Genomic DNA, 26,038 nt, shown 5'->3' on the forward strand with positions numbered 1-26,038 from the left:
CGTCATGAATGGACCAAGGCGCAGCAGGTATGTGGATACTCATGTTTTTTAATTAAAAAAAAGGAGTAAAGTATCCACTGGACAAAACAATAAAGACGACAGCAACAGTCTTGCAGGCACATACAACGCAGTGCAAGGACAACTACCCACAATCCCAAAGAAAAACACACCCTTCTATATAGGACTCCCAATCAAAGGCAACTCAACACACCTGCCTTCAATTGGGAGTCCAATCCCCAACACAAACCCTTAACATACAAAAAACCTGCCACATCCTGACCAAAACTGGTACAATACCTCCCTCTGCTGGTCAGGACGTGACAACACTGTATTTCTGATAAATGTTATGTTATTTTAATGGACGAAAAATGTGCTTGTCTTTCAAAAACAAGGACATTTCTAAGTGACCCCAAACTTTTGAATGGTAGTATATATAAACTCAGCAAAAAAATAAATGTCCTCTCACTGTCAACAGCATTTATTTTCAGCAAACTTAACATGTGTAAATGTTTGTATGAACATAACAAGATTCAACAACTGAGACATGAACTGAACAAGTTCCACAGACTAACAGAAATTGAATTTATTTTATTTAATTATTCATTTCACCTTTATTTAACCAGGTAGGCTAGTTGAGAAAAAGTTCTCATTTGCAACTGCGACCTGACCAAGATAAAGCATAGCAATTCGACACATACAACAACACAGAGTTACACATGGAATAAACAAAACCTACAGTCAATAATACAGTAGAACAAAATAAAAAATGTGTCCCTGAACAAAGGGGCGGGGTCAAAATCAAAAGCAACAGTAAGTGTCTGGTGTGGCCACCAGCTGCATTAAGTACTGCAGTGCATCTCCTCCTCATGGACTGCACCAGATTAGCCAGTTCTTGCTGTGAGATGTTACCCCACTCTTCCACCAAGGCACCTGCTAGTCCCCGGACATTTCTGGGGGGAATGGCCCTAGCCCTCACCCTCCGATGCAACAGGTCCCAGACGTCCTCAATGGGATTGAGATCCGGGCTCTCGCTGGCCATGGCAGAACACTGACATTCCTGTCTTGCAGGAAATCATGCACAGAAAGAGCAGTATGGCTGGTGGCATTGTCATGCTGGAGGGTCATGTCATGATGAGCCTGCAGGAAGGGTACCACATGAGGGAGGAGGATGTCTTCCCTGTAACGCACAGCGTTGAGATTGCCTGCAATAACAACAAGCTCAGTCCGATGATGCTGTGACACACCGCCCCAGACCATGACGGACCCTCCACCTCCAAAACGATCCCACTCCAGAGTACAGGCCTCTGTGGAACACTCATTCCTTTGACGATAAACGCGAATGCGACAATCACCCCTGGTGAGACAAAACCGTGACTCGTCAGTGAAGAGCACTTTTTGCCAGTCCTGTCTGGTCCAGCGATGGTGGGTTGGTGCACATAGGCGATGTTGTTGCCGCTTATGTCTGGTGAGGACCTGCCTTACAACAGGCCTACAAGCCCTCAGTCCAGCCTCTCTCAGCCTATTGCGGACAGTCTGAGCACTGATGGAGGGATTGTGCATTCCTGGTGTAACTCGGGCAGTTGTTGTTGCCACCCTGTACCTGTCCCGCAGGTGTGATGTTCGGATGTACCGATCCTGTGCAGGTGTTGTTACACGTGGTCTGCCACTGCGAGGACGATCAGCTGTCCATCCTGTCTCCCTGTAGCGCTGTCTTAGGCATCTCACAGTACGGACATTGCAATTTATTGTCCTGAATGCCTAAGGCACGTTGATGCAGATGAGCAGGGACCTGGGCATCTTTCTTTTGGTGTTTTTCAGAGTCAGTAGAAAGGCCTCTTTAGTGTCCTAAGTTTTCATAACTGTGACCTTAATTACCTACCGTCTGTAAGCTGTTAGTGTCTTAACGACCGTTCCACAGGTGCATGCTCATTAATTGTTTATGGTTCATTGAACAAGCATGGGAATCAGTGTTTAAACTTTTTACAATGAAGATCTGTAAAATTTTGAAAGACAGGGTCCTGAAAAAGGGACGTTTCTTTTTTTGCTGAGTTTATATATATATACAGTACTAGTCAAAAGTTTGGACATACCTCAATTACCTCGACTAACCGGTGCCCCCGCACATTGACTCTGTACTGGTATCCCCTGTATATACAGTTGAAGTCCGAAGTTTACATACACTTAAGTTGGAGTCCTTAAAACTTGTTTTTCAACCACTCCACAAATGTCTTGTTAACAAACTATAGTTTTGACAAGTCTGTTAGGACATCCTCTTTGTGCATGACACAAGTCATTTTTCCAACAATTGTTTACAGACAGATTATTTCACTCATAATTCACTGTATCACAATTCCAGTGGGTCAGAAGTTTACATACACTAAGTTGACTGTGACCTTTAAACAGCTTGGAACATTTCAGAAAACAATGTCATGTCTTTAGAAGCTTCTGATAGGCTAATTGACATCATTTGAGTCAATTGGAGGTGTACCTGTGGATGTATTTCAAGGCCTACCTTCAAACTCAGTGCCTCTTTGCTTGACATCATGGGAAAATCAAAAGAAATCAGCCAAGACCTCACAAAAAAAATTGGAGACCTCCACAAGGTTGATTCATCCTTGGGAGCTATTTCCAAATGCCTGAAGGTACCATGTTCATCTGTACAAACAATAGTACACAAGTATAAACACCATGGGACCACGCAGCCACCATACTGCTCAGGAAGGAGACGCGTTCTGTCTCCTAGAGATGAACGTACTTTGGTGTGAAAAGTGCAAATCAATCCCAGAACAACAGCAAAGGACCTTGTGAAGATGCTGGAGGAAGCAGGTACAAAAGTATCTATATCCACTGTATAAAACAAGTCCTATATCAACATAACCTGAAAGGCCGCTCAGCAAGGAAGAAGCCACTGCTCCAAAACTGTCATAAAAAAGCCAGACTACGGTTTCCAACTGCACATGGGGACAAAGATCGTACTTTTTGGAGAAATGTCCTCTGGTCTGATGAAACAAAAATAGAACTGTTTGGCCAAAATGACCATTGTTATGTTTGGAGGAAAAAGGGGGAGGCTTGCAGGCCGAAGAACACCATCCCAACCGTGAAGCACGGGGGTGGCAGCATCATGTTGTGGGGGTGCTTTGCTGCAGGAGGGACTGGTGCACTTCACAAAATAGATGGCATCATGAGGCAGGAAAATTATGTGGATATATTGAAGCAACATCTCAAGACATCAGTCAGGAAGTTAAAGCTTGGTCGCAAATGGGTCTTCCAAATGGACAATGTTGTGGCAAAATGGCTTAAGTACAACAAAGTCAAGGTATTGGAGTGGCCATCACAAAGCCCTGACCTCAATCCCATAGAACATTTGTGGGCAGAACTGAAAAAGCGTGTGTGAGCAAGGAGGCCTACAAACCTGACTTAGTTACACCAGCTCTGTCAGGAGGAATGGGCCAGAATTCACCCAACTTATTGTGGGAAGCTTGTGGAAGGCTACCCGAAACGTTTGACCCAAGTTAAACAATTTAAAGGCAATGCTACCAAATACGAATTGAGTGTATGTAAACTTCTGACCCACTGGGAATGTGATGAAAGAAATAAAAGCTGAAATCACTCTCTTTCTACTATTATTCTGACATTTCACATTCTTAAAATCAAGTGGTGATCCTAACTGACCTAAAACAGGGAATTTTTACTCGGATTAAATGTCAGGAATTGTGAAAAAAACGGAGTTTAAATGTATTCGGCTAAGGTGTATGTAAACTTCAACTGTAGCCTCACTATTGTCATTTTACTGCTGCTTTTTGATATTTGTTACTTTTATTTCTTATTTTTGTATTCCTTTTTAGGTATTTTTTCTTAACTGCATTGCTGGTTAAGGGCTTGTAAGTAAGCATTACACTGTAAAGTTTAGTATTTGGCGCAAATACAATTTGATTTGACCTACTCACTCAAGGGTTTTTCTTTATTTTGACTATTTTATACATTGTAGAATAATAGTGAAGACGTCAAAACTATGAAATAACACATATGGAATTACGTAGTAACCAAAACAGTGTTCAACAAATCAAAATATATTTTATATTTGAGATTCTTCAAAGTAGCCACCCTTTGCCTTGATGACAGCTTTGTACACTCTTGGCATTCTCTCAACCAGCTTCATGAGGTAGTCACCTGGAATGCATTTCAATTAACAGGTGTGCCTTGTTAAAAGTTAATTTGTGCAATTTCTTTCCTTCTTAATGTGTTTGAGCCAATCTGTTGTGTTGTGACAAGGTAAGGGTGGTATACAGAAGATAGCCCTATTTGGTAGAAGACCAAGTCCATATTATGGCAAGAACAGCTCAATTAAGCAAAGACAAACTGTGGGAATCAAATAAAATCCCCCGCGGGATTGTGGGACCCTGCTATGGAGTATAGACCAGAGATGGGCAACATGAGGGGCCGCTGTGGCTCGTGGGTATGCGTACCCACATCCATACCCACACATACAGTCAGAGCTAGAATTTTGGTGGCCCTAAGCAATATTTTGTTGGGCTTACGAGCAAAAATTTTAGCGGCCCCACCTGACATCAGACAGAAGACATTGAAGTTTTAGAGTTTAATTCCTGTAATTCATAACATTTTGCCATGGAGCAGAGACCCAAATGTTTGCAGTTTTTTTATATGATATCTGAGTGAGAGGAACTAACAAAAGCAATGGGGGACCCACTGGTTACCACAAGTTTAGATAGCTGGCCGCTAAACTAAATTACCAAACTAGACTAAATTACCAATTTAGACTAAATTACCAAACTAGACTAACTTACCAATCTAAAAAATGTCAGCTGACATGGACTAATTGACTGACATTTCGAAATTGCACCTTATGTATTCTAGTATTCTCACCTTCAAAAGAAAGTTGAGACCCCGGGGGGGGGACTGATCTGAGGGCCATCCCTGGTATAGACAGTCCTTTGACCATATCTCTGCTATCCCTCCCCGGTCTACTTTAACTGGTGTAGTACCCTGCCAATTATACCTGTGTCCAGCCCCTGCCGCAGCTCTTTGATCTTATTGGTGGAGCCAGACTTCCTGTAGATGCCCTCTGTGTAGAGGCCGTGCATCTCGATGTAGTTGATGAGCTTCTCCACCACCAGGGGCACTGTCCTCTCCTCGCTGGTCAGACGAGACACCTCCACGCCAAACTGCCTGGACGACAGCTCCAGGTCGTACTGATAGAGAAAAACACCAACACGGATGGAAGGACGGACATGTACACCGCAAACACACGCGCACAGACGGACGGACAGAAGTGAGAAGCGCAGACAGAACGATATATAACATGGAGGTACAGAGAGAGAAAAAATTGTGGTGTAAAATATTTAATGGGTATTTGCATCTGCAAATGTAAACACTCCAACATCCGTTATTAGGAATGTAAGAAAAGCCATCGAGGGAATAGTCTCCTCTTTACATCACTGCTAAGTATGACATGGTTTGTTGATCGTTAGCCTTATCCCTCCTTTCCATTGTCAGTAACGTACACTTGCACACTATAAAATAGTCTCTTACCTTTTTGCTACATTTGGTGGTCATCCTGGAGCAGCACTTTCTATGGCAGGCGTACCGACACACTGCAGAAGAGGACACAACAGAGACAGAACTGCTAACCTTACACAACGTTCTGACAACGTTCCGTGTCCAAACCCTGGTCAGTCAACAACCTGTATACCCTAACCTTTCTGCAACATTCCAACAACGTTTCAACATTGTTCAGTGTCCAACCCCTGGGTCAAGAATAGTGCCGTTTGGAATCAATACTTAGAGAGAGTACGGAGGACATAACAAGATAGAAGATTTATGACAAGAGCTGGAACACCATTTTTTTAAATTATTATTGAAAAAATATATTTAACCTTTATTTAACGAGGCGAGTTGGTTAAGAACAAATTCTAATTTACAATGACGGCCTACCCCGGGCCAAACCCGGATGACGCTGGGCCAATTGTGCACCGCCCTATGGGACTCCCAATCACGGCCGGATGTGATACAGCCTGGAATCGAACCAGGGACTGTAGTGATGCCTCTTGCACTGAGATGCAGTGCCTTAGACAGCTACGCCAATCTGATTACAGACATTTAAGAGGCAGCACAGTAACAGGACGTGTGAGTGTCAGTGAATCCACGTGTGTGTGTGTGTGTACTCACGTTTGCAGACGCAGGCCCGGTCCATCATCCAGATGAGAGAGGAGCAGTACTCGCAGTAGGTGGGGATGCTGTACTGGGTGGACTTGAAGATGTGGCCGTTGTGCTCCTCAACCTGCAGAGGGCGATAGAGGGGCTCAGCTCAGTTTGCCATAAAGAGACAGCCATACATCACATTAGAAACTTAGTGTAGAGATATAGTATAGAATACCCAGTCAAAGAAAGATGGAGGACTCACAATGTCAGGTTCCTTTTTCCTCCTCTTCTTACGTTCTGGTTTGGAGGCCTGAGAGAACAGGAGACAGACGGACAGATCAGTGAGAGAACAGGAGACAGACGGACAGATCAGTGAGAGAACAGGAGACAGACGGACAGATCAGTGAGAGAACAGGAGACAGATGGACAGATCAGTGAGAGAACAGGAGACAGACGGACAGATCAGTGAGAGAACAGGAGACAGATGGACAGATCAGTGAGAGAACAGGAGACAGATGGACAGATCAGTGGGAGAACAGGAGACAGATGGACAGATCAGTGAGAGAACAGGAGACAGACGGACAGATCAGTGAGAGAACAGGAGACAGATGGACAGATCAGTGAGAGAACAGGAGACAGATGGACAGATCAGTGAGAGAACAGGAGACAGATGGACAGATCAGTGAGAGAACAGGAGACTGACGGACAGATCAGTGAGAGAACAGGAGACAGATGGACAGATCAGTGAGAGAACAGGAGACTGACGGACAGATCAGTGAGAGAACAGGAGACAGACGGACAGATCAGTGAGAGAACAGGAGACAGATGGACAGATCAGTGAGAGAACAGGAGACAGACGGACAGATCAGTGAGAGAACAGGAGACAGACGGACAGATCAGTGAGAGAACAGGAGACAGACGGACAGATCAGTGAGAGAACAGGAGACAGACGGACAGATCAGTGAGAGAACAGGAGACAGATGGACAGATCAGTGAGAGAACAGGAGACAGATGGACAGATCAGTGAGAGAACAGGAGACAGACGGACAGATCCATCCATCTTGCCACCCATCACACCCATACATCCAACATGCCATACGACTGTTAAGGGATTTCCATATCAATGGGACTGACCTGAAAAAAGTACAAGCTAAATAAACAACTCACACACACCCAGCCCAAACCCTTCCACCCCTACACACACCCCCACACACACCCAGCCCAAACCCTTCCACCCCTACACACACCCCCACACACACCCAGCCCAAACCCTTCCACCCCTACACACACCCCCACACACACCCAGCCTAAACCCTTCCACCCCTACACACACCCCCACACACACCCAGCCCAAACCCTTCCACCCCTACACACACCCCCACACACACCCAGCCCAAACCCTTCCACCCCTACACACACCCCCACACACACCCAGCCCAAACCCTTCCACCCCTACACACACCCCCACACACACCCAGCCCAAACCCTTCCACCCCTACACACACCCCCACACACACCCAGCCCAAACCCTTCCACCCCTACACACACCCCCACACACATCCAGCCTAAACCCTTCCACCCCTACACACACCCCCACACACATCCAGCCCAAACCCTTCCACCCCTACACACACCCCCACACACACCCAGCCCAAACCCTTCCACCCCTACACACACCCCCCACACACATCCAGCCTAAACCCTTCCACCCCTACACACACCCCCACACACATCCAGCCCAAACCCTTCCACCCCTACACACACCCCCACACACATCCAGCCCAAACCCTTCCACCCCTACACACACCCCCACACACACCCAGCCCAAACCCTTCCACCCCTACACACACCCCCACACACACCCAGCCAGCCCAAACCCTTCCACCCCTACACACACCCCCACACACACCCAGCCCAAACCCTTCCACCCCTACACACACCCCCACACACACCCAGCCCAAACCCTTCCACCCCTACACACACCCCCCACACACACACCCAGCCCAAACCCTTCCACCCCTACACACACCCCCACACACACTCAGCCTAAACCCTTCCACCACTACACACACCCCCACACACACCCAGCCCAAATCCTTCCACTCTTACACACACACACACCCAGCCCAAACCCTTCCACCCCTACACACACATCCAGCCCAAACCCTTCCACCCCCACCCAGCCCAAAACCTTCCACCCTTACACACACTCAGCCAGCCCAAACCCTTCCACCCCTACACACACCCACACACACACCCAGCCAGCCCAAACCCTTCCACCCCTACACACACATCCAGCCCAAACCCTTCCACCCCACCCCCACCCAGCCCAAAACCTTCCACCCCTACACACACCCCCACACACACTCAGCCAGCCCAAACCCTTCCACCCCTACACACACCCACACACACACCCAGCCAGCCCAAACCCTTCCACCCGTACACACACATCCAGCCCAAACCCTTCCACCCCACCCCCACCCAGCCCAAAACCTTCCACCCCTACACACACCCCCACACACACTCAGCCAGCCCAAACCCTTCCACCCCTACACACACCCACACACACACCCAGCCAGCCCAAACCCTTCCACCCTTACACACATAAGAACCCACACTACCTTGATGATGGTGCCGTCCATGGGCTTGTACTCGGTCATGAACTCATCCAGGAAGACCTTGAAGGTGTTGACCCAGACCTTGACGGGCGACTCACTCCAGTCCCTCTGTTCCAACCGCATGCTCTTCTCCAGGATGTGTTCAAACAGGGCATACAGGTCCTTATAACGGATACTCTTACCGTCATCCATCTGGAGGAGAGGGATAGGGGGAGAAGGAGGAGAGAGGGACGGGGGAGAAGGAGGAGAGTGGGATAGAGGAGGAGGAGAGAGGGATAGAGGAGGAGGAGGAGAGAGTGATAGAGGAGGAGGAGAGAGGGATAGAGGAGGAGGAGGAGAGAGTGATGGAGAGAGGGATAGGGGGAGAAGGAGGAGAGAGTGATAGAGGAGGAGGAGAGAGGGATAGGGGGAGAAGGAGGAGAGAGTGATAGAGGAGGAGGAGAGAGGGATAGGGGGGAGAAGGAGGAGAGAGGGATAGGGGGAGAAGGAGGAGAGAGGGATAGAGGAGGAGGAGAGAGGGATAGGGGGAGAAGGAGGAGAGAGGGATAGGGGGGAGAAGGAGGAGAGAGGGATAGAGGAGGAGGAGAGAGGGATAGGGGGGAGAAGGAGGAGAGAGGGATAGAAAAAGGAGGAGAGAGGGATAGAGGAAGAGGAGAGAGGGATAGGGGGAGAAGGAGGAGAGAGGGATAGGGGGAGAAGGAGGAGAGAGGGATAGGGGAGAAGGAGGAGAGAGTGATAGAGGAGGAGGAGAGGGATAGGGGGAGAAGGAGGAGAGAGGGATAGAGGAGGAGGAGAGAGGGACAGGGGGAGAAGGAGGAGAGAGAGATAGGGGGAGAAGGAGGACAGAGGGATAGGGGAGGAGGAGAGAGGGACGGGGAGAAGGAGGAGAGAGTGATAGAGGAGGAGGAGAGAGGGATAGGGGGAGAAGGAGGAGAGAGAGGAGGAGATAGGGAAGGAGGAAGGTGGAGGATAAAAGATTAGTGGAAGAAGAGGTATTTGTGGATAGGACCAGCCCATACATGTTCATCTAAAGCATATTGAGATATTGTGAGAAAGTGCTATAATGCAATTGATTACATTATTACTATGTAAAGTAGTATGGAAGACAGAGATAATGATTACAGTATTACTATGTAAAGTAGTATGGAAGACAGAGATAATGATTACAGTATTACTATGTAAAGTAGTATGGAAGACAGAGATGATTTCAGTATTACTATGTAAAGTAGTATGGAAGACAGAGATGATTACAGTATTACTATGTAAAGTAGTATGGAAGACAGAGATGATTACAGTATTACTATGTAAAGTAGTACGGAAGACAGAGATGATTACAGTATTACTATGTAAAGTAATATGGAAGACAGAGATGATTACAGTATTACTATGTAAAGTAGTACGGAAGACAGAGATGATTACAGTATTACTATGTAAAGTAATATGGAAGACAGAGATGATTACAGTATTACTATGTAAAATAATATGGAAGACAGAGATGAGGAAGGACATGGAAGTAGAAAGGAGGCAAGACTACAAATATTGATTTATGTGCTAAAATACGGTCAGCCACTGTCTGAAGAAAAAGCATTTTGTGGTCACTAATGGTTGTCATTGGAGTGCCCAGCACCCAAGTGGGAATATAACTCTAGTGTGAACCGTAACCATGTAAAACAACAATACACCATGTCCATAGTGGTACTCACAGCCAGGGCGGTGGAGTAGGAGTTGAAGATGTTGAGGCGGAACTCCTTCAGAGCTTTCTTGAAGACCACGTCCACCAAGGTGTCCTTCTGACAGTCCTCAGAGTCCAGATCACTGATCTATAATAATATCAGAGTCCAGATCACTGATCTATAATAATATCAGAGTCCAGGTCACTGATCTATAATAATATCAGAGTCCAGGTCACTGATCTATAATAATATCAGAGTTCAGATCACTGATCTATAATAATATCAGAGTCCAGATCACTGATCTATAATAATATCAGAGTCCAGATCACTGATCTATAATAATATCAGAGTCCAGATCACTGATCTGTAATAATATCAGAGTCCAGATCACTGATCTATAATAATATCAGAGTCCAGATCACTGATCTATAATAATATCAGAGTCCAGATCACTGATCTATAATAATATCAGAGTCCAGATCACTTATCTATAATAATATCAGAGTCCAGATCACTGATCTATAATAATATCAGAGTCCAGGTCACTGATCTATAATAATATCAGAGTCCAGGTCACTGATCTATAATAATATCAGAGTCCAGGTCACTGATCTATAATAATATCAGAGTCCAGATCACTGATCTATAATAATATCAGAGTCCAGATCACTGATCTATAATAATATCAGAGTCCAGGTCACTGATCTGTAATAATATCAGAGTCCAGGTCACTGATCTGTAATAATATCAGAGTCCAGATCACTGATCTATAATAATATCAGAGTCCAGATCACTGATCTGTAATAATATCAGAGTCCAGATCACTGATCTATAATAATATCAGAGTCCAGATCACTGATCTATAATAATATCAGAGTCCAGATCACTGATCTATAATAATATCAGAGTCCAGATCACTTATCTATAATAATATCAGAGTCCAGATCACTTATCTATAATAATATCAGAGTCCAGATCACTGATCTATAATAATATCAGAGTCCAGGTCACTGATCTGTAATAATATCAGAGTCCAGGTCACTGATCTATAATAATATCAGAGTCCAGATCACTGATCTATAATAATATCAGAGTCCAGATCACTTATCTATAATAATATCAGAGTCCAGATCACTGATCTATAATAATATCAGAGTCCAGATCACTTATCTATAATAATATCAGAGTCCAGATCACTGATCTATAATAATATCAGAGTCCAGATCACTAATCTATAATAATATCAGAGTCCAGGTCACTGATCTATAATAATATCAGAGTCCAGATCACTGATCTATAATAATATCAGAGTCCAGGTCACTGATCTATAATAATATCAGAGTCCAGGTCACTGATCTATAATAATATCAGAGTCCAGATCACTGATCTGTAATAATATCAGAGTCCAGATCACTGATTTATAATAATATCAGAGTCCAGATCACTTATCTATAATAATATCAGAGTCCAGATCACTGATCTATAATAATATCAGAGTCCAGAGTCCAGGTCACTGATCTATAATAATATCAGAGTCCAGATCACTGATCTATAATAATATCAGAGTCCAGATCACTTATCTATAATAATATCAGAGTCCAGATCACTGATCTATAATAATATCAGAGTCCAGATCACTTATCTATAATAATATCAGAGTCCAGGTCACTGATCTATAATAATATCAGAGTCCAGATCACTGATCTATAATAATATCAGAGTCCAGATCACTGATCTATAATAATATCAGTGTCCAGGTCACTGATCTATAATAATATCAGAGTCCAGGTCACTGATCTATAATAATATCAGAGTCCAGATCACTGATCTATAATAATATCAGAGTCCAGATCACTGATCTATAATAATATCAGAGTCCAGATCACTGATCTATAATAATATCAGAGTCCAGATCACTGATCTATAATAATATCAGAGTCCAGAGTCCAGATCACTGATCTATAATAATATCAGAGTCCAGATCACAGATCTATAATAATATCAGAGTCCAGAGTCCAGATCACTGATCTATAATAATATCAGTGTCCAGAGTCTAGGTCACTGATCTATAATAATATCAGAGTCCAGATCACTGATCTGTAATAATATCAGAGTCCAGAGTCCAGATCACTGATCTATAATAATATCAGAGTCCAGAGTCCAGGTCACTGATCTATAATAATATCAGAGTCCAGATCACTGATCTATAATAATATCAGAGTCCAGATCACTGATCTATAATAATATCAGAGTCCAGAGTCCAGGTCATGCGCTTCTCCACTCACACTGAAATCGGCACTGCAGCTTCGATTAATAAATAGCAAAGTGTGTTGATAGGCTTTCCTATTATAAGCGGTTGTGTTTTTTAAAATACACTGCTCAAAAAAATAAAGGGAACACTTAAACAACACAATGTAACTCCAAGTCAATCACACTTCTGTGAAATCAAACTGTCCACTTAGGAAGCAACACTGATTGACAATAAATGTCACATGCTGTTGTGCAAATGGAATAGACAACAGGTGGAAATTATAGGCAATTAGCAAGACACCCCCAATAAAGGAGTGGTTCTGCAGGTGGGGACCACAGACCACTTCTCAGTTCCTATGCTTCCTGGCTGATGTTTTGGTCACTTTTAAATGCTGGCGGTGCTTTCACTCTAGTGGTAGCATGAGATGGAGTCTACAACCCACACAAGTGGCTCAGGTAGTGCAGCTCATCCAGGATGGCACATCAATGCGAGCTGTGGCAAGAAGGTTTGCTGTGTCTGTCAGCGTAGTGTCCAGAGCATGGAGGCGCTACCAGGAGACAGGCCAGTACATCAGGAGACGTGGAGGAGGCCGTAGGAGGGCAACAACCCAGCAGCAGGACTGCTACCTCCGCCTTTGTGCAAGGAGGAGCAGGAGGAGCACTGCCAGAGCCCTGCAAAATGACCTCCAGCAGGCCACAAATGTGCATGTGTCTGCTCAAACGGTCAGAAACAGACTCCATAAGGGTGGTATGAGGGCCCGACGTCCACAGGTGGGGGTTGTGCTTACAGCCCAACACCGTGCAGGACGTTTGGCATTTGCCAGAGAACACCAAGATTGGCAAATTCGCCACTGGCGCCCTGTGCTCTTCACAGATGAAAGCAGGTTCACACTGAGCACATGTGACAGACGTGACAGAGTCTGGAGACGCCGTGGAGAATGTTCTGCTGCCTGCAACATCCTCCAGCATGACCGGTTTGGCGGTGGGTCAGTCATGGTGTGGGGTGGCATTTCTTTGGGGGGCCGCACAGCCCTCCATGTGCTCGCCAGAGGTAGCCTGACTGCCATTAGGTACCGAGATGAGATCCTCAGACCCCTTGTGAGACCATATGCTGGTGCGGTTGGCCCTGGGTTCCTCCTAATGCAAGACAATGCTAGACCTCATGTGGCTGGAGTGTGTCAGCAGTTCCTGCAAGAGGAAGGCATTGATGCTATGGACTGGCCCGCCCGTTCCCCAGACCTGAATCCAATTGAGCACATCTGGGACATCATGTCTCACTCCATCCACCAATGCCACGTTGCACCACAGACTGTCCAGGAGTTGGAGGATGCTTTAGTCCAGGTCTGGGAGGAGATCCCTCAGGAGACCATCCGCCACCTCATCAGGAGCATGCCCAGGCGTTGTAGGGAGGTCATACAGGCACGTGGAGGCCACACACACTACTGAGCCTCATTTTGACTTGTTTTAAGGACATTACATCAAAGTTGGATCAGCCTGTTGTGTGGTTTTCCACTTTAATTTTGAGTGTGACTCCAAATCCAGACCTCCATGGGTTGATAAATTAGATTTCCATTGATTATTTTTGTGTGATTTTGTTGTCAGCACATTCAACTATGTAAAGAAAAAAGCATTTAATAAGATTATTTCATTCATTCAGATCTAGGATGTGTTATTTTAGTGTTCCCTTTATTTTTTTGAGCAGTATATATATATATATAAAGGAATATTTCACTTTCTCTGTTCATAGGAGTAACAACATGAATTTGTGCATGAGGCAGAAGTAATGCGGTGCGACTTGAGTTTCACCATCAGCTGGAAGACGGTGTCCCCCCTCAGTGTCGGAGGAGGGGGGAGAGGGACGGTCCGACGGCGAGAGACAGACCCTCTGATGCAGGCACCATCAGCCCAATAAAATAAAGCTAATTATTTCACTGTATGCTCACTCAGCTGTGCCTCACAAGTAATACAAAACTACATATTATTATAATAATATTACAGAACTGTTTTTAATTGGTTCATGTTGCACAGGCTTACATATTTAAGTCATGTTTCAAAATAATTCTGACCGGTAGATCTCAGCCTCCATTTTGAATCAGAAAGTGATCTTGATTGGTCACCACTGGTGTAGTACAATTCAGTACTGCTGTGTTGGTGACCACTGGTGTAGTACAATACAGTACTGCTGTGTTGGTGACCACTGGTGTAGTACAATACAGTACTGCTGTGTTGGTGACCACTGGTGTAGTACAATACAGTACTGCTGTGTTGGTGACCACAGGTGTAGTAAGATGTGGATGTTGATTAAGGCAGGCCTGTCTCTCTGTTTCCCTCTGCCTGTCTGTCTCTGTTTCCCTCTGCCTGCCTGCCTGCCTGCCTGCCTGCCTGCCTGCCTGCCTGCCTGCCCGCCCGCCCGCCCGCCCGCCCGCCCGTGCCTGCCTGCCTGTCTCTGTTTCCCTCTGCCTGCCTGCCTGCCTGCCTGCCTGCCTGCCTGCCTGCCTCTGTTTCCCTCTGCCTGCCTGTCTCTGTTTCCCTCTGCCTGCCCGCCCGCCCGTGCCTGCCTGCCTGTCTCTGTTTCCCTCTGCCTGCCTGCCTGTACCTACCTTCTTCATGAGGAAGTCGTTCATGCTCCTGTAGTCGTTGGTGCTGGTGAGGATGTGCAGCGCGTCGTTCCCCCACTGGGCAGGCTCTAGGACCACGCTGCTGATCTTGACGCTGCGCCTCCGCCTCACTTTGGGAGAGGGCTCCTTGTTCTCCTTGGTCTCCCGTCCCCTGGTCCCCATCAGGTTGGGACTGTTGGGGGGAGACGTTGTTCCGTCTGAACCCGCCACGGTCATAAAGATATAGTAGGGATGGAGTGAAGACAATTGTTTGGGTTTTCTATTTAAGCAATAAGGCCCGAGGGGGTGTGGTATATGGCCAATATACCATGGCTAAGGGCTGTTCTTAGGCACGACGCATTGCGGAGTGCCTGAATGCAGCCCTTAGCCGTGGTATATTGGCAATATATCACAAACCCCCGAGGTGACTTATTGCTATTATAAACTGGTTACCAACGTAATTAGAGCAGTAAAAATAAATGTTGTCACATCCGTGGTATACAGTCTGATATACCATAGCTGTCAACCAATCAGCATTCAACCCAAGTTCATAATTAGTTTTTCGTCTTATTGTTGAGATGAGAAATCCGCAGTGTAACCTAATATCACATGTCCAGTGTTATGAAATACAACAGAACTTTGTTGTCCTTCTTCCCAACCCCTCCGGGTAAAGCACGACAAAGTGTCTTACCTATCTTGTCAGTGCTGTCTCTCTGTGTGGACTGCTGCTTGTCTCTAGACAGCTTCTTCTCTGCGTGCTTGGCCTTGCCCCAGAACCGTATCTTCCCTCGTACTCTGCTGCAACACACAGTCACACAGCTTAGAAGACACCTGTGTTAACAGACTAGTACCCTTGTCAAATTCTTATTTACAATGACTGCCTAGGAACAGTGGGTTAACTGCCTTGTTCAGGGGCAGAACGACAGATTTTTACCTTGTCAGCTCGGGGATTCAATCTAGCAACCTTACGCTCTAACCACTAGGCTACCTGCCGCCCAGTATGGGCTATAGGGGAGGGAGGGAGGAGGGAGGGAGGGAGGGAGGGAGGGAGGGAGGGAGGGAGGGAGGGAGGGAGGGAGGGAGAGAGAAGCTACCTTCCATCCTGACTGGATGTCTTCCTGAGCGTTGCTACCTTTCCCAGGTCCCTTGAAGACATGGTCTTATGGATGTCCTTCTGCACTTCCTTGTGAGTAGCCTGGGAGAACGGAAGGGAAGTCTTTTATTACCCAACATATGACAGCGCAACATTTTCAATGTTCAATGACTTGGCATCAAAGGCTCGGGCTATTTTTCCATGTTTTTTTTAGTCATATCCTGAAACGGGAAAAGATGGTGAGAGAGGAGTCCCATTTGAGACAGAATATACATTTGCCTAGTGGGCAGTGCAATATCAGACTTTAATGTCAGAACACAGAAATACATCCAATATGTGCACGTTCCTATCGCATCACTCATTCCGTCTGCACAAAACAACAACTAACAGTCTACAAACAAACGGACATACTCACATATTGAGACATACAGTAGACATACAGACATAGACAGTACAAACATATTTTCTGTTAAAACGACAAAACTAGAAGAGATATGAGTGGGTGAGAGAGAGCTCATGCTCAGAAAGACGTGGAAGGGGAAATAGAATGGTGTGTCAATGGTACTGGGTTAAAGGTTCCCGCATGCATTACTGACTGCTCTCCTGGCTATGACTAGTTGCACTAGCCTGATCCCAGATCTGTTTGCGATGGCCATTAGAGTTTGCAAGACAGCCCTAACAGTTCTGAGATCAGGTTTAGAGGAGAGTGACATGGCATTTCTCCTGTTCCCGATACTTTTCTTTTTTTTTACTGAACCTGTATTTTGACAGGAAGTCATACTGATGCTTGGTTCTATTTTACAGATGAGCCCTGCAGAAATACATCAAACACATACAATATAACAAAACACATGAAGAAAAAACAGACACATTTCTCAACATAGAGGTCTCTGATCATGACTCTGAACTGACCAAAGGGGGACCAGAACATCTCATTTCAGAGAGCTCTGGAAGTTGTTTCACATAAATCGCGTTACATAAACTAAAAGCAGCTTTTTGGTTAGGGGTACTGTGTGTACGATGGGTGATTATTCTCTCCAGAGGGAAACACAGATTACCACTTTCAGTTGCTGTAAAGTATTTTGAGACAAACTATTCCTAGAAGAGGCTTGACCGCAGTGTTTTGATATTCAGCATCAGAAAAGAAGTGGAAGGACAGAAACCTGTTTCTATCTAGTAGTTAAATACTAAACCGAGGTGAAGGAAGCTAGTTAAGTTCAGTGGGGTTAGTTGTGTTAAAAGATTCCCCTCCCGGCTAGTAAGCCTGGCCACCAGAGAGAAAATAAATAGTCTGGGGGGGGAGTTCCGAGGGGGGGGGTAGCTTGGACCCTATATGGTACGTTTACCATTTCGGAGACAGTGTGACAAACAGGCTGGGCAACCCCCTCGGAGGATCGGGAGAGGAGGGGCAGCGTACAGGACAGGACGGGGGTGTAGAATGTCTCGTCATCGTCCGACTGACCCGCCCCCTCAGAGTTACAGCGGGTCAGGAAGTCGGAGCGGGTTCGAGACATACGGGCTTTCTTTTTGGGGTCGGGCCGGCACACCTGCACAACCACACACACACACCAAAACACGTCAGTGGTCTGGGTATGTGTTGGGAGATAGGGATGGTGTGTGTGTGTGTGTATGTCTGTGTGTGTGTGAGTCTGGGTGGAGTGGAATGATGTATGTGTGACTGGGACAATTTGTGTGTGTGTTGCACTACATGACCAAAAGTATGTGGACACCTGCTCGTCCAACATCTCATTCCAAAATCGAGGGCATTAATATGGAGTTGGTCTCCCCTTTGCTGCTATAACAGCCTCTACTCTTCTGGGAAGGCTTTCCACTAGATGTTGGAACATTGCTGAGGGGACTTCCTGCCATTCAGCCACAAGAGCATTAGTGAGGTTGGGCATTGATGCTGGGTGATTAGGCCTGGCTAGCAGTCGGCGTTCCAATTCATCCCAAAGGTATTCGATGGGGTTGAGGTCAAGGCTCTGTGCAGGCCAGTCAAGTTCTTCCACACCGATCTCGACAAACCATTTCTGTATGAACCTCGCTTTGTGCATGGGGGCATTGTCATGCTGAAACAGGAAAGGGCCTTCCCCAAACTGTTGCCACAAAGTTGGAAGCACAGAATCATCTAGAATGTAATTGTATGCTGTAGCGTTAAGATTGGTCTTCACTGAAACTAACGGGCCTAGCCCCAACCATGAAAAACAGCCCCAGACCATTATTCCTCCTCCACCAAACTTTACAGTTGACACTATACATTGGCAAAGGTAGCGTGATTCATCAATCCAGAGAACGCGTTTCCACTGCTCCAGAGTCCAATGCCGGCGAGCTTTATACCACTCCAGCTGACGCTTGGCATTGCGCATGGTGATCTTAGGCTTGTGTGCGGCTGGAGCTCCCAACGAACAGTTATGTCCTGTCGTTGATCCAGAGGCAGTTTGGAACTCGGTAGTGACTGTTTCAACCAAGGACAGACGATGCTACGCGCTTCAGAACTCGGCGGTCCCTTTCTGTTAGCTTGTGTAGCATACCACTTCTCGGCTGAGACGTTGTTGCTCCTAGACGTTACCACTTCAGAATAAAAGCACCGGGGCAGCTCTAGCAGGGCAGAAATTTGACGAACTGACTTGTTGGAAAGGTGGCATCCTATGACATGCCACGTTGAAAGTCACTGAGCTCTTCAGTAAGGCCATTTTACTGCCAATGTTTGTCTATGGAGTTTGTATGGCTGTGTGCTTGATTTTATATACCGGTCAGCAACAGGTGTGGCTGAAATAATTAATTAACTAATTCGAAGGGGTGTCCACATACTTTTTTATATACAGTGTTTGGAAAGTATTCAGACCCCTTGACTTTTTCCACATTTTGTTACGTTACAGCCTTATTCTAAAATGGATTTTAAAAAATCCTCAGCGATCTACACACAGTACCTCAATGACAAAACAGGTTGAGAAATGTTTGCTAATTTATTAAAAATAAAAAAAACTGAAATACCATATTTCCATAAGTATTCAGACCCTTTGCTATGAGACTCGAAATTGAGCTCAGGTGCATCCTGTTTCCATTGGTCATCCTTGAGATGTTTCTACAAATTGATTGGAGTCCACCTGTGGTAAATTCAATTGATTGGACATGATTTGGAAAGGCACACACCTGTCTATATAAGGTCCCACAGTTGACAGTGCATGTCAGAGCAAAAACCAAGCCATGAGGTCGAAGGAATTGTCCGTAGAGCTCCGAGACAGGATTGTCTGCAGGCACAGATCTGGGGATGGGTACCAAAAAATTTCTGCAGCATTGAAGGTCCCCAAGAACACAGTGGCCTCCATCATTCTTAAATGGATGAAGTTTGGAACCACTAAGACTCTTCCTAGAGCTGGACACACAGCCAAACTGAGCAATTGGGGGAGAAGGGCCTTGGTCAGGGAGGTGACCAAGAACCTGATGGTCTCTCTGATAGCGATCTAGAGTTCCTCTGTGGAGATGGGAGAACCTTCCAGAATGACAACCATCTCTGCAGCACTCCACCAATCAGACCTTTATGGTAGTGGCCAAACGGAAGCCACTCCTCAGTAAAAGGCACATGACAGCCCGCTTGAAGTTTGCCAAAAGACACCTAAAGGACTCTCAGACCATGAGAAACAAGATTCTCTGATCTGATGAAACCAAGATTGAACTCATTGGCATGAATGCCAAGCGTCATGTCTGGAGGAAACATGGCACCATCCCTACGGTGAAGCATGGTGGTTCCAGAATCATGCTATGGGGATGTTTTTCAGCGGCAGGGACTGGGAGACTAGTCAGGATTGAGGGAAAGATGAACGGAGCAAAGTACAGAGCGATCCTTGATGAAAACCTGCTCCAGAGTGCTCAGGACGTCAGAACTGGGCAAAGCTTCACCTTCCAACAGGACAATGACCCTAAGCACACAGCCAAGACATCGCAGGAGTGGCTTTTGGACAAGTCTCTGAATGACCTTGAGTGGCCCAGCCAGAGCCTGGACTTGAACCCGATCGAACATATCTGGAGACCTGAAAATAGCTCTGCAGCGACGCTCCCCATCCAACCTGACAGAGCTTGAGAGGATCTTCCAGAGAAGAATGAGAAACTCTGCAAATACAGGTGTGCCAAGCTTGTAGCATCATACCTAAGAAGACTCAAGGCTGTAATCGATGCCAAAGGTGCTTCAACAAAGTACTGAGTAAAGGGTCTGAATACTTATGTAAATGTGATATTTCCGGTTTTCAATTTTTTGCTTTGTCATTATGTGGTATTGTGTGTAGATTGATGAGGGGGGAAAAAACTATTTAATCAAGTTTAGAATAAGGCTGTAACGTAACAAAATGTGGAAAAAGTCAAGGGGTCTGAATACTTTCTGAAGGCACTGTATAGTGTAAGTAGATATCACTTAGAGACACACTGACAGTTTGAATGACACAAATGAATAACACATTTAACTTACTATACAAGCACACACTTACATGCACAATGTGTGTGTGTGTGTGTGTGTGTGTGTGTGTGTGTGTGTGTGTGTGTGTGTGTGTGTGTGTGTGTGTGTGTATTTCCTTGGGGTAGTGTATTGTGTTAACCCACCTCTCTGGCGGTCTGTCCAGCGGTGGCTCTAGAGACAGAGGCCAACGACCACTCCTGGTTCACCAGGTCCTTATCAGACCTACAATACAGTCACAAGACATTACATCTCTTTGTACACTTTCAAATGTACTTACATATTCAAATATATTTTTTCCTGTGTTTTACAATGTTGTTGCTGTACAAGACAATGAAAAATAACAAAAATAGGAAATATTTTTATGACCATTTAGAAGAAGAAAACAACTTAGTGGTCATTTATTGAAATGAAAGTGTTAATTTGTACACATTGTCTGTCAGTGAAAAAAAATAAAGCTAGTGTTGAGAGAACAAATGAACAACAAAGCTTTGAATGAGCAGCAACATCAAAGCAACGTTACAGCAACACAACACTCACTTGGAGAAGGGGAGCTTGTGTCGGGGGGAGAACGTGATGTTGGTGGGGGTCTTCTCAGTCATATTGACAATGACGGTCTTGGTCAGAGTCTTCTTCTGTGATGCCAAGGCTGCTTCCCTGCTCTCCAGGATACTGTTGGTGGAGACCCAGCTGTCCTGCGCTGGCCTGCCCGCCTTCCTCCCCTGCTGGCTGGGAGGGACTTCGCCAGCGGGGGCCTTGGGCTCCAGAACTATCTGGATATCTACCTCGGAAGGACAAAGGCCATGGCTGGAGTTGGAGGAGGGCGCCAAGCTAGACATGTCGACCCCAGCTAAGTCTCTCGGAGGTTTGGTAACAGTCCTGGACGGCTGGGCCTTCTCTGATACTTCCAGGCCAGCGATGGGTGTAGGGGAGAATGTTGCGGCGGTTACACCCATCTGGAGTGCACTCTCCTGGGCTATTGCCGCCCGCAGTTCCCCTTCGTCCAGCAGGGTCTCCTTCTGCATACTGATGACAACCACCACGGGCCGTTGAGAGGTGGACTCTCTCCTCTCCTTCACACGCTTGTTGGGGCTCTGTTGCTTAGGCTTGGGCTCACTGCTTTGGTCCTCAGGGGGGATGTAGAAGGTGGCTCGCGTAGCACCCGTCACCACCTCCTTGATAGGGGGCAGTAGCTCCTCCGCCCTGGGGCTCAGATCATTCTGTTTTACCACCTCCGGGTGCTCCGGGGACTGGGACTCTGTAGGGGTGTGAATGGGAGACCCTGGTCTGACCGATCCCTCTTGGGAAGAAGTCCGGAGCGGCGCTGACTGGTTAACATGGCAACCGGGGTTACCAGGCCCTCCCGCCTCCACCTTGATGTCTATGGAGGTGTCGAGCAGCTCAATGCTCCCGTGGCTATCAGGGGAGCCAAGGTGTGGGGAGGAGGGCCGGTGGTGTTGGTGGTCGTCCAGGGGACAGGAAATGCTGTCCGGACACGGGGGTACATGGGTCTCCTCTTCTGGCAGAGTCCCTCCCGTTCTGTGGGTCCGCACCTTGAGTAGCTCCAGGCTGAACTGGGTCTGCTCCAGCTCCCTCATACGCCGATTCTGTCTCTTGGCCCGTGTCTTGTGGCTGCTGGGCTCTATACTCTGTCTGCTGGACTCCTCTATACACGGTCTTCTCTCGCTCTCTCTATCCTCTTCCACCAAACACTTCCACCTAGACTCCTTAGAGTCTTCAGTAGGCCAGACCGTGGAGACATCTTGGATGCCATGGTCGTGGGTGATCTCTACGACATGGTCCTCCGAGATGTCCGTATCCAGGCCCATGGTCCTATCTGCCTTCTCTTCTTCTGTGGTGGGGCTACTTTGTCCATTGAGCAACTGCTTTTCCTGCTGACTCTGCTCTTTTAGTTCTGTGAATCTATAGGAAACAGGGAGTCAAACTGTAAGCAAACACAGCTTAAAGCAAATCTACCTTCCATTCCTACTCTTCTCCAATGTGTTCTTCATCAGTGTATGGAAAGGCTAATAATTTGAACCTGGGAACAATAGGGTATGCAAGCTTTTGTTCCAGCCCAGCACTAAAACACACTTAATGTGTTTTTCTTTAACCAATTATAACTACATGAATCAGGTGTTTTTAGAGCTATTGTGACGGCCCTGAATTTGTCTGAACCGTCTCAGTGCTTCTCCTGCACATGAGGCGCCTGCCCTTTAATTCCCCATTAAATAGATAGCGTCAGTTGAGCAAAAGGGCGTGACAGTGGGGTGAATGAGGAAGTATTCTTCTTTACTCCGAATGTTTTGTTGTATTTATAAAGTGTTCTTCTTCTCCAGATTAACCCGGATCAGATCCTCTCACTTCTTCCTTTGGGACTAAACATCTCAGTTGGTCTTTGCTGTTCTGCACCGTAATGGCCGCCAGGGCCCTGTGCTGGCTGCAGTTTCTTCACTGCCTCTGTATTATCAGGACAGAGTACCGCCACTGCAGGAACTGGCCTTTCTCTGCAGGAGATCTGTTGGCGGATTGGATTGATTGACTGACTTTGTTTTAGTGGGATTTCCACCGTGTTGGGTTGTGTTCAGTGGTTGGTGAAGACTACTGGGAGTTCTGGTAACCTTTTATTGTTGTGTGGTAAAAGACCTTGAGATTCTGATTGTATGATTGAGACCGGTTTCAAGCTACACTTTGTGAAGAGGCAAAGATTGCGTGACTGAGGTCACTTGAGTTCATATGAACTCCTTTACCAGGCAGGAGTCTTTTCAGGCCTGAGGTACGGGACTTTCTTGAGGAACCAGAGATCATTGTGCTGTGATGTTATTATGTGGGTGATAATTTAAAAAAAAGTATTTAAATATATATATAAATATATATATAAATATATATATATAATTTTTTTTTTATATATATATATATAACCAACGCAAAAGAATACAGTTGTTTTGAAGTTATTTCCAATGTTTTAAGGGTTTCTGCAAAAGTATATTTCCATACTGACTTTTACATGAGGCCTTTGTATTGGTGTAGATTTGACAGACCAGATGGGGCTCATTCCCTCACAAAAAAAAAGGAGAAATCAATATTTTCTCTGGTAAGCACGACCTACCTGGTACCCCTAACAAACAATAACCTCATGTCAAACCCGTTACACTATGTTTGATCATATTTAGAATATAAATCCATATCGTCCATCTTTATGTACACCGAGTATACAAAACATTAAGAAAAACATTGTTCCATGACAGACAGACCAGGTGAATCCAGGTGAAAGCTATGATCTCTTATTGATGTCACTTGTTAAATTCACTTCAATCAGTGTAGATGAAGGGTAGGAGACAGGTTAAAGAAAGATTTTTAAGCCTTGAGATAATTGAGACATGGATTGTGTATGGGTGCCATTCAGAGTGTAAATGGGCAAGACAAAATATTTAAGTGACTTTGAACGGAGTATGGTAGTAGGTGCCAGGAGCACCAGTTTGTGTCAAGAACTGCACCGCTGCTGGGTTTTTCACACTCAACAGTTTCCCGTGTGTATCAAGAATGGTCCCCCACCCAAAGGACATCCAGCCAACTTGACACAACTGTGGGAAGCATTGGAGTCAACATGGGCCAGCATCCCTGTGGAACACTTTCAACACCTTGTAGAGTCCATGACCTGATGAATTGAGGCTGTTCTGAGGACAACAGGGGAGGAGGGGCAACTCAATATTAGGAAGGTGTTCTTAATGTTTTGTACACTCAGTGTATATCATAAAATAGAAATGTTTATCCCTCCTAGTTACCTCAGGCGTGCCATGTAGCCCCTGCATGCTGCCTGTAGCAGCATAACTGCACCACGTGTCCTATGGTAGTGGGCTCTCTCTCTGTAGACGCGCCAGGCTGTCTGCACCGTAATGGCCGCCAGAGCCCTGTGCTGGCTGCAGTTTCTCCAGCGCCTCTGTATTATCAGGGCAGAGTCCCGCCACTGCAGGAACTGCCTGCACTGCCTGTAGCCCCTCCACGATGCCTGCAGGCACACTGCTGCCTCCTCCTGGACGGCTGGGTCCACTGCTGCCTCCTCCTGGACGGCTGGGTCCACTGCTGCCTCCTCCTGGACGGCTGGGTCCACTGCTGCCTCCTCCTGGACGGCTGGGTCCACTGCTGCCTCCTCCTGGACGGCTGGGTCCACTGCTGCCTCCTCCGGCTGGGTCCACTGCTGTCTCGGCTGGGTCGACTGCTGCCTCCTCCTGGACGGCTGGGTCCACTGCTGCCTCCTCCTGGACGGCTGGGTCCACTGCTGCCTCCTCCTGGACGGCTGGGTCCACTGCTGCCTCCTCTTGGACGGCTGGGTCGACTGCTGCCTCCTCCTGGACGGCTGGGTCCACTGCAGCCTGCTCCTGGACGGCTGGGTCCACTGCTGCCTGCTCCTGGACGGCTGGGTCCACTGCTGCCTCCTCCTGGACGGCTGGGTCCACTGCTGCCTCCTCCTGGACGGCTGGGTCCACTGCTGCCTCCTCCTGGACGGCTGGGTCCACTGCTGCCTCCTCCTGGACGGCTGGGTCCACTGCTGCCTCCTCCTGGACGGCTGGGTCCACTGCTGCCTCCTCCTGGACGGCTGGGTCCACTGCTGCCTCCTCCTGGACGGTTGGGCCCACTGCTTCCTCCTCCTGGACGGCTGGGTCCACTGCTGCCTCATCCTGGACGGCTGGGTCCACTGCTTCCTCCTCCTGGACGGCTGGGTCCACTGCAGCCTCCGACTGTCTGAGCAGGCAGCCCCTCCACCACCGCTTTGGAGAGGAGAGAATTGAGAAATATGAATTAACAAAGTGATTTCAAGTATGAAGTCATATTTGTGGCAAAACTGAGAATGTTTATTGACTGGGGTGTTATCTTTGAAGTATAAGTTGAAATGAATTGTTTATTGACTGGGGTGTTATCTTTGAAGTATAAGTTGAAATTAATTGCATGTGAGTGGTTTTGGAGTTTTGGAGTAGTGTCGAGAATCCTTTCGAGGTAAGGAAAAGCTTGAAAAATGAAAAACTGACCCTTTAAGGCGCAATTTGCATGTGAACTGAATATATCCCAGAAAGACCTCCAGTGGGTAAACATCTACTGAGATATGTTAATAAGATATAGAAGTTGATAGAAGTTGTTGGAACGCAATACGTTTGTTATTCCGTATACGATGACAGGTTAATATGGATATCCCGTCAGATATT

General features: G+C 46.5%; 1 protein-coding gene across 7 annotated transcripts in view; it reads right to left on the bottom strand.

The window, feature by feature from the left end:
• LOC106584683 (unconventional myosin-IXAb) overlaps positions 1–26,038 on the bottom strand; it is a 294,941-nt gene that overhangs the window by 39,126 nt on the left and 229,777 nt on the right. For 4 of the 7 annotated variants that reach the window (XM_045706470.1, XM_045706469.1, XM_045706468.1 and 1 more), the window contains 14 exons: positions 25,061–25,606; positions 24,623–25,014; positions 21,378–22,760; positions 20,984–21,062; positions 17,737–17,937; positions 16,392–16,492; positions 15,989–16,095; positions 15,301–15,515; positions 10,481–10,597; positions 8,781–8,969; positions 6,422–6,469; positions 6,187–6,298; positions 5,551–5,612; positions 5,018–5,210 (listed from right to left, as the gene is read on the bottom strand). In XM_045706470.1, coding sequence (XP_045562426.1) covers positions 5,018–5,210; positions 5,551–5,612; positions 6,187–6,298; positions 6,422–6,469; positions 8,781–8,969; positions 10,481–10,597; positions 15,301–15,515; positions 15,989–16,095; positions 16,392–16,492; positions 17,737–17,937; positions 20,984–21,062; positions 21,378–22,760; positions 24,623–25,014; positions 25,061–25,606 — 3,745 coding nt within the window. The remainder of the gene's footprint in view (positions 1–5,017; positions 5,211–5,550; positions 5,613–6,186; positions 6,299–6,421; positions 6,470–8,780; positions 8,970–10,480; positions 10,598–15,300; positions 15,516–15,988; positions 16,096–16,391; positions 16,493–17,736; positions 17,938–20,983; positions 21,063–21,377; positions 22,761–24,622; positions 25,015–25,060; positions 25,607–26,038) is intronic. The other 3 variants (XM_045706467.1, XM_045706472.1, XM_045706471.1) reach the window with 3 other exon arrangements.

The sequence above is a fragment of the Salmo salar genome, chromosome ssa23 (assembly GCF_905237065.1).
Source record: "Salmo salar chromosome ssa23, Ssal_v3.1, whole genome shotgun sequence".
Classification (NCBI taxonomy): domain Eukaryota; kingdom Metazoa; phylum Chordata; class Actinopteri; order Salmoniformes; family Salmonidae; genus Salmo; species Salmo salar.